At 40.2% G+C, this 9,847-nt stretch overlaps 1 protein-coding gene across 1 annotated transcript; it reads left to right on the top strand.

Annotated features, from left to right (window-relative positions):
- Positions 1–1,449: 1,449 nt before the first annotated feature.
- LOC129669137 (putative olfactory receptor 2W6) lies at positions 1,450–2,394 on the top strand. The gene has a single exon (XM_055597242.1). The coding sequence runs from the start codon at positions 1,450–1,452 to the stop codon at positions 2,392–2,394; it is 945 nt and encodes a 314-aa protein (XP_055453217.1).
- Positions 2,395–9,847: the final 7,453 nt, after the last annotated feature.

The following is a 9,847-nucleotide window of genomic DNA, read 5'->3' as shown; positions in this document are numbered from 1 at the left end:
ACTATGTTTTCAACTCCATATAATTTGTGAATAAGTCTTCCTTTTTTAACACTATATTTTCATGCTCTAACTAAAGTTTATACAACAAAGATTTACTTGAGATAATTTATCATCACCTTAATTTAATGAAAATGAGGCTTTATTTTCATGCCCCTAAGAACAACTATAAATATAAGAAATTCTAGGTCTGAAGTTCATGGTCAGAGCTCACTGACAAATAAGATATGGATCACTAGATCTATGCTAAGACTACAAGATGTATGTATCAGGAGTGATGAAGGTTTTCTTCCCTATCGTTCTCTTTTAAAGGTAACCAGGTGATAGTTTTTCCTTAACAGGATGCAAAGTAACCAGAAAATCCAGTGCTGATTGGTGAATCTGGTAAGGACAGACAACTTACTGCTTATCCTATGACCTGTCTCTTGTTGGATCATCTGCCTGGCTACTTCTGGGGGTTGTGAGTGAACAGAAGCTGACAGTGGCTGTTGTCTATGATGGCCAAAAGATTCTAGAACTAGTTCAATGTTCATCCCTGAAGTAAATCTGTAAAGTTTAGCAGAATGTGTAGCGTGACATTTTATAGGTATTAAAAATGTCACAAACACATAAAGGTTAATAATTTAGAGAAGTTATTATTTCTTGGAGCAAAGTTATATCAATGACAATCACAAAAATGTGTATTTGTGAGCAGCAAAATGCACACCAGAAAGCACAATGACCATAATGTTGAATAGAGAAAAGCTCAGAAGAGGTTGTGGTGATTCGATTAAGACAGTTAGAATGGCTGGGATGTAGGCACTTGTAAATGAACACGAGAAAAAGTGATTCTGTTATCAAGTGGTGGAGTTTCTAAAAATTTAAAAAATATTTTGCTTGAAGCTCAGCTCCTTTCGTAAAGGATAAATTTGTCATAATCAAGTGATAAAAAGTATAGTTCCATGAGAAAGTTTTAATATCTTTTCCATTTTAGCAGGGTACGATTGTTGAAGACAAGCACCGGTAACTCTGCAAAGCCATGAGTCACACACACACACACACACACACACACACACACACACACATTCACACACATACCACCCTCACAAATACATAGACATTCTTACATATTCACAAATATATGTATATACTTTCAGTTTTATGCTCAGTATATACTCAGTATATACTCTCAAAACACACAGAACCATGGGTGAGATGACACTACAAATTCATGGTCTTCAATGGTTTCTAATGTACAGGGACTGCATTCACAACAGTGTGAAATCACTGCATATAAGTATATATGGAGAAGCTCTGGCCATTGACAAATGTTTCAAAATATGCTTCAGTAAGAAGACACATGTGGATGATGGATTTTGAACACTGATGACAAAAGCCAGAGACTTTCCTTTCTACACAAGGCTGAAAATGTTGGCTATTATACTCTTGTGTCCTAGCTTTTCCTAAGGAGCAATGGAAACAAACAACAGAAGCTCTGAGACAGATTTCATCCTTCTGGGATTCTCCAGTCGACCCCAACTGGAGCACATCATCTCTGTGGTTGTCTTCATCTTCTATATTGTGTCTCTGGTAGGAAACACAACCATCATTCTAGTGTCTTATCTGGACTCTCATCTCCATACCCCCATGTATTTCTTCCTATCTAATTTATCTTTGGTGGACCTCTGTTATACTACCAGCATTGTCCCACAGATGCTGGTGAATCTATGGGGCCCGAAGAAGTCTATTACATATGGAGGGTGTGCACTCCAGTTCTTCTTTGCCCTGGACCTGGGAGCCACAGAATGTCTTCTCTTGGCTGTGATGGCCTATGACCGCTATGCTGCTGTCTGTCAACCTCTCCACTACACAGTGATAATGCATCCTGTTCTTTGTCAGAAGATGGTGCTGTCAGCCTGGTTGGGTGGTCTTTGCAGTGCCTTAATTCTTTGTCCTTTGACTTTGAAGTTGCCAAGGTGTGGGAACCGAGAAGTGGATAATTTTTTCTGTGAAATGCCAGCATTGGTCAAGATGGCTTGTGTTTATTCCAGAGTTATAGAGGTTATTGTGTTTACTCTTGGAGTTATATTTCTTCTTGTACCTCTATCACTAATCCTCATCTCCTATGGAGTTATCACTCAAGCAGTGATGAAGATCAACTCAGCAACAAGGTGGAGAAAAGTTCTTAATACGTGTGGTTCCCACCTCACAGTAGTAACCCTGTTTTATGGAACACTCATTTATATGTACATGAAGCCACAGAATACCATATCCCATGAGGAAGGTCAGTTTTTCACCCTTTTTTACACCATTGTTACTCCCAGTCTTAACCCTTTGATCTACACCTTAAGAAACAAAGATGTAAAGAATGCAGTGAAGAGGATTATAGGAAGAGATACACCTTCTGCCAAAGTGTGAGTTCAATGGAAAAATATTCAACCAGAGTGTGGAGCTGAAGAAATAATGGTCTTTGTCATGGGCAGCTTAATCATCTCATTCAAGACCATGTCTCTTGCATTCATCATGTACTTAAAATTTTCTTAGGCACAATGTTAACTTTCACCATGTTTAAATTCACAGCTATGGATACAATGGGACCAACTACTTCTTGTTGTTACTGTGATGGACTGTGTGTGTTAAAACTGGGAGCCAAAATAAACCCTTCCTTCTTTAAGCTGACTTTCTCAGGTATTTCAGCAGATCAATGAGATGAGCAGTTATGGAGAAGAGAGAAAGAGAGAGAGAGAAAAACAAAGAGAGACAGAGACACAAACAGAGAGACACAGAGGGACAGAGAAACAAGGAGTAGCCAGAGGAGGTAGATAACAACAAATATTAAAACTTTTGACCTTTTTAACTGAGTTTAAGCACATGCAGTGGCCACATACAACGAGTCATGTTTTACGATCTTTCATGTTAGCTGAGCTGTCTAAAGATAGCACGAATACGTTCATTTTTTGTTGTTGTTGTTATTCCATTAATCCATCATCTCACCCTTGCAATCCAAGTAGAATATTTAGGGTTTATATTTTAGGCTCCTCTTCTTAAAATGCCTTCAACTTTCAAAATTTTAAAGTGAGTTCATGTCAGAGTGCACATAGAAGATGCAGCCCAGTGTTGACAATTGCACTCCCAGGAACACAGTGGTGCTATGGCTATAGTATAGGACCTCAGTACCACTAGCGTACCCCATGAGAACCAGTGGCATCAGGTCCCTGCTCTGCTCACAGCTGTCATTGTGAGGAGGCTGTCAACTTCTGTCCCTATTCTTGGCTTCTGAATCTCTGAGTTGTGGTTTGGTCTGAGTGGTTGCCCAAAGGGTTGTTAGGATAAGAACCTGGACACTGGCAGCCCTAACAAGGCTCAGCCACAGGGCAGGGATAGGTCAATTAAAGAAGCAGTAATGCAAATGAGATAAAAGAGATGGATTCAATGAGGTCACATTAGAAATGGAACAAAGAATCTCAGGTGACAATCACCCAAGCCCAGCCTTCTATTACTAGCATGGGGTTCAGTTTTAAGCAGAAGGTAAGCTGTCTTCAGAGCTATTGCAGTCTCAGTCAGGCTGTGGCCCAACCCAGCATTATCACCTCAGCTTCTTTCTCCTGCAAGGTCATGTGACACGTTGTCAGAACTTTGTGAAATCTCTCTTCAGGACACAAACTTTTCCGTTTGCACCAGGCTTTACTGTTTTACTTTGCTGAACATGAGATTCTTAGGAAAATCCGTTTCTTGGATTCCATTCTTTCCATGGCCTGAGGGGGTTTATACATAAGATAAACAAGAAAGCCGTGTCATTATTTACAGCTGAACAAGGAGACAGGTTTATTTAATGCCAGAAGGAGATGTCACTGTAGGGGAGGAGTCTTCAGGCCATAAATATTCAGGGGGCTGGAAGAAAGCTATGGTGGACATTTTCTGCACACATTAAGAACATCCACAGATGAATCCCCAAGGAAGGTTTTTCTATCACTCTGAGTTTTACCACAGTGGTAGGCTTTACTATTTTCCTAAGGGTCTGAAGCTTTGGAGTTCTTTTTTTTTTTTTTTTTTTTTTAGTTTTTATTAATTACACTTTATTCACTCTTATCCTCCCATAAACCTCTCCCTCCTCCCCTCCTAATCGGACCTTTCCTCTCCCTTCTCCAAGCATGCCCCTCTCCAAGTCCGATGATAGGGGAAGTATTCTTTTCCTTCCTTCTGATCCTAGTCTGTTAGGTCTCATCAGGAGTGGCTGCACTGTCTTCCTCTGTGGCCTGGTAAGGCTGCTCCCCCCTTGGGGAGAGGTGCTCAAAGAGAAGGCTAATCAGTTCTTGTCAGAAGCAGTCCCTGTTCCCATTACTATGGAACCCACCTGGACATTGAACTGCCATGAGGCCTTGCCAACAACATACACCCACTTCAGACACTCGGGGATTTCTTGGCTTCCTAAGATCTAGAACCAGAACACATGCTAACATAGATGGAGGAAATATCATGGGGCCCCACTCCAAGACAAGGAACTAGAGACAGGCAAAGAATATTGAGAGCAGGTGTGTGTGTGTGTGTTTAACAATAACAACCAAGGGGAAAAACACCATGATTCCCAGAAGGATCAAGGGGAAAGGGTTAGAAGAAAAGTAAAGAGAAAATGTTGCAATTATGTATTAACTAAGAAAATAAAAGGAACAGGACAAAAAAAAAGAAGAAGAAGGAAGGGAAAGAAAAGGAAAAGGGAGAGAAAGAGGAAAAAGGGAGAAGAAGAGGGAGAGGGAGAGCGAGAGGCAAAGGAAGAGAGAGAGGGACACTCAACTCCGAGTAGACCAAAGACCTAAGTGTGAAACCTGGATACTGAAACTGCTGGGAAAATAACCCTGTATATGCACCAGACTGCATGATAGTCTATATATAGGTGTAGGAAAGGACCTACATGAGGACTGCATTTACCTAGGAATTAATCATACCAAGTGAGAAGTGGAACCTCATAAATATGAAAGGTTTTAGTATAGCTAAAGATTCAATGAAGTGAGGTAAAAGCCTGAAAAGTACAAGAGAATCTTTGCCAGGTAATGTACATCTGTTAGAGGATTAATATTCAAAAAATATAAAGAACTCAAAGGAAAAAAACAAAAAGAGATGTCTCATTAAAAAATGGCCTAAGGATCTGAACAGAGAGTTCTAGAAAGATGTGGCAAAGAAAAGACCAAGTGTCTGTCATCCTTAGCAGTTAGGGAAATGAAAATCAGAACAACTTTGAGCCAGACATGACCCTGTACATCATAAATGCCAGCCTCAGGAGGAAGAGACAGTTGGATCTCTGTGAACTTGAGGCCATCTTGAGCTATGTAGTGAGTTCCATGACAGTCTGTGTGCCATAGAGAGACCCTCTTTCAAAACCAAAACAAACCAATGCCCCCAAACAACTTTGAGACTTCACCTTACTCCAGCCATACTGGTGAAGATCTACAAAACAACTGACAACAAGTGCTGGGAAAGATGTGGGAATGGGGGAGCTTTCATCCACTGTTGGTGAGATTGCAAAGTGGTGCAGCCGCCATATGACACGGCCATACTGCTCCTGGGCATAAGTGTATAGGATTCAGCTTCCTACTCCTCAGATACTTGTTCAGTCATGTCCGTTACTGCTCTATTCACGTTTGTGAAATGGGAGAAAAATAGGTAGGAATTGAGAGAAAAAAACCTAAATGTCCTACAATCGACAAACACATATCAAAATATTGTTTATATACATAGTGGAATACCATGCAATTATATAAAAACAAAATTATGACACATTTAGGATAAAGATAGGAAGAGGATATAGGTTATATAAAGGAGAAAAAGGGAAAAACAGGAGGGGATTTTAATTCTGGAGGGAACAGAGAGTTTAATATAAAAGGAAAAAATAACAGTAGAGATATTGAGAAAGCCATAAGGATTTATTATTTCTTATATTTTTTCATTATGAGCCCAGCTTTCAATGTTTAAGCCATTTCTCCAGCCAAAACAATTATTTTTTATTTACCTACAAGTACGTAAATATATAAAGTATATATTTTAATATATCATATATTATATAAGTATAATATAATATAAATATATAATATACATTTTATACATATATTTTTATGTGTATACATGTACATACACGGTTTAAATGAAGTTTTACCAGTTGGGCTGACAATGTTATCCCTAAGAGCCACAGACTAACTAAAACCCAGTACAAAGCAGGAGAAACCTTCCAAGCAATGTAAGAGATTGCTGTTGCCCTTTGTTTCCTCCAAGAGGTTGAAGGTAAGTCCTTATCGCTGCAGAAACTCAGTATTCAGACGTTTGGGGTTGGCTATGATTTTAAATCCCCCCCCCCCCCACCGCGGGACTAACTTTATAGTACTAGAAGTGCTATGAAAGATTTCAAGGGAAGGAAGCAATAGTCTCACCTAGTTGTGAAGGCTATGGTCCACAACAGTGATCAGCATGGCAAGAGGGCACTGATAAGAGGGCATTCCTAAGAGTGTATTAGTGGCTCTCATATCTTGATGCTAACCCAACATCTGTCTATTTGTACTTAGTGCCAGCTCAACAGGAAGGAAATCATACCTGTTACTGTAAACCTAGCCATTTCTCAGGGCTATGAGGTCATAGATCTTAGAGGAGAACATGCAACTGCTACTTTACTAAATCATCAAAATTCCTAACTGCGTCTGAGTTACTTGTCATTATACCCACAGATAACTGTTGATCTCATTCCTTATCAAAGAAACTTCTCTTTGTAGTAGATAGAGAGCATTACAAAATATCACAACTAGAAGGTTCCGGGAGCTTCACAAGAAGACCAACAGAGCCAACTAACCAGGGCTCAGGGGGACTTATGGAGACTGAAGCACCAACCACGGACCATGCATAGACTGGACCTAGGCCCCCTACACAAATGTAGCAGAAGTGCAGCTCAGGCTTAAATTGGGTTCCTAGTAAAGGGAACAGGGGCTGTCTCTGCCATGGACTCTGTTGCCTGTTTCATGATCACTCCCCATTGGCTGGGTGCCTTGCCAGGCCACAGGGGAAAAGGTCTCACTCCTGATTCACCTTTTAATGTCCTGGGGTCGGAGTGGGACTGCCCTTAAAGAATAGGGGAAAATGGCAGGGAAGAGGGAGAGACAGTGAGACAGGGAGAAGAGGAGGGGGCTATGATTGGGATGTAAAGTGAATAAATAATAAAAAACCCCACAACTGGCCAAAATACAAAGAACAAGTGATCATGGTGTTCCCAGCCACAAGTAACCCATTTATAACACGACTCCTGTACCTAAGTCTCAGGGAACATCAGAGAAGAGGGGATGAAAAGATGGAAAGAGCCAGAGGAGCAAGACATCTGCCATAAGACTGTGCCTCCTAGAAATGTCAGGGAAGTTAAACCCATGATATGAACAGGACCTGCCTAACCAGAACCTGAACAAGAGTGATAGCTAGATATATGCTAACACAGAAGGGGTCAAGCCCACAGAGTCCCACCTCTAAACAAAGAACTATGGTCAAGTAAAGAATGCTGAAAGCTTCTGGGATACCTCACTCAGGATGATCTTTTCTAGTTCCCACCATTTGCCTGCAAATTTCATGATTTCCTTGTTTTTAATTGCTGAGTAGTATTCCATTGTGTAAATGTACCCATTTTCTGTATCCATTCCTCCATTGAGGGACTCTAGGTTGTTTCCAGATTCTGGCTATTATGAATAAAGCTGCTATGAACGTAGTTGAACAAATATCCTAACTGAATCTTTTGGGTATATGCCTAAGAGTGGTATAGCTGGATCTTGAGGGAGCACTATTCCAAATTTTCTGAGAAAATGCCAAATTGATTTCCAAGATATATACTCATTTATAAGTGGATATTAGCCATATAATACAGGATAAACATACTAAAATCTATAGTCCTAAAGAAGCTAAACAACAAGGAGGACCCTAGGGAAGATGCTTAATCCTCATTCAGAAGGGCAAACTGTATAGACCTTGGAAGTAGGAGAAGACAAGAAACAGGACAGAAGCCTTCCACAGAGGACCTCTGGAAGACTCTACCCACCAGGGTATCAAAGGAGATACTGAGACTCATATTCAAACTTTGGACAGAGTGCTGGAATCCTTATGGAAGAAGAGGGAAATAGAAAAACCTGGAGGGGACAGAAACTCCACAAGAATAACAGAGCCAAAATGCCTGGGCCTTGGGGGCATGCAGAGACTGATACTCCAACCGAGGACTAGTATGGCAAGTATGTACTATAGCTGAGATTTTTTTTTTTTAAATCAAGGAAAACTTGAGATTCAAATCTGATCTGATTTCTAATCTAGTGTTTGTCTTCTCCGTCCTTTCTCCTTTAATTGCTGTATATGCTTTTAAGAGTATTGATTCTATGGCACAGAGCTTTCGCCAGTGTCACAAATCTCATAAATGTTGACATGACTCCTTGCTCCCCCAAAGCAATTTATTAAAGCAAAAATTCTATTTAATTATCACCATAGTTATTTATTGACATTTACATTTCCAGCCCTAGGTTATTCATGTGAGATCAGATTGATTAGCTCTTATAGGCATTGATTAGTTCCTAGAAGTTCAATGTTTTAATAATAATTCAATAGGGTATTTCTGCAATAATCTATATATATAAATTCAGATAATTAAAAGTATTTGAAATATTAATTTAATTTCTAGCCTATATGAAGAGAAGGCAAACCAAAGGGCAATGACTTAAACACACCTGTAAACAATTCTAGGTAGGCAGTGTAATACTTTTCTGGAGGTCCATAACTAATTTTTTAAAAATATTTTTTTAACTTTTATTAATTACACTTTATTCACTTTGTATCCTCCTATAAACCCCTCCTTCCTCCCCTCTTGATCCCACCTTCCCTTCCCCTTCTTCACACCTGACCTTCTCCAAGTCCACTGATAGGGGAGCTCCACCACTCCTTCTGGTCTTAGTCTATCAGGTCTCATCAGGAGTGGCTGCATTGTCTTCCTCTGTGACCTGGTAAGGCTGCTCCCCCCTCAGGGGGAGGTGATCAGAGAGCAGGCCTATCAGTTCATGTCAGAGGCAGTCCCTCTTCCCATTACTATGGAACCCACATGGTCACTGAACTGCCATGGGCTACATCTGTGCAGGGATGTAAACTTGTACAACCACTCTGGAAATCAATCTGGCGCTTTCTCAGACTAGGAATAGTGCTTCCTCAAGATCCAGCCATACCACTCCTACGCATATATCCAAAAGAGGTTCAAGTACACAACAAAGACATTTGCTCAACCATGTTTGTAGCAGCTTTATTTGTAATAGCCAGAAGATGGAAACAACCCAGATGCCCCTCAACTGAAGAATGGATACAGAAATTGTGGTAATGTACACAATGGAATATTACTCAGCAATGAAAAATAAGGAAATCATGAAATTAGCAGGTAAATGGTGGGACCTGGAAAGGATCATCCTGAGTGAGCTGTCCCAGAGGCAGAAAGACACACGGTATATACTCACTCATATAGACATATAATATAGGATAAACCTACTAAAATCTGTACATCTAAAGAAACTAATCAAGAGAGAGGACCCTGACTAAAATGTTCAATCCCCATCCTGAAAGGTAAAGAGGATGGACATCAGAAGAGAAAGAAAACAAGAAACAAATTAGGAACCTGCCATAGAGGGTCTCTGAAAGACTCTGCCCTGCAGACTATTAATGCAGATGCTGAGACTTATGGCCAACTGTTGGGCAGAGTGCAAGGAATCTTATGAAAGAAGTGGGAAATAGTAAGATCTGGAGGGGAAAGGAACTCCACAAGGAGAGCAACAGAGCCAAAAAGATCTATCTATTTTTTTTATGCATACATTGTTATGCCTTGCATATA

The sequence above is a fragment of the Psammomys obesus genome, unplaced genomic scaffold, assembly GCF_907164565.1.
Source record: "Psammomys obesus unplaced genomic scaffold, mPsaObe1.curated_primary_1811, whole genome shotgun sequence".
Taxonomy (NCBI): domain Eukaryota; kingdom Metazoa; phylum Chordata; class Mammalia; order Rodentia; family Muridae; genus Psammomys; species Psammomys obesus.
The sequence above is the reverse complement of the archived record's forward strand: the minus strand, read 5'-3'. Positions and strand labels throughout refer to the sequence as shown.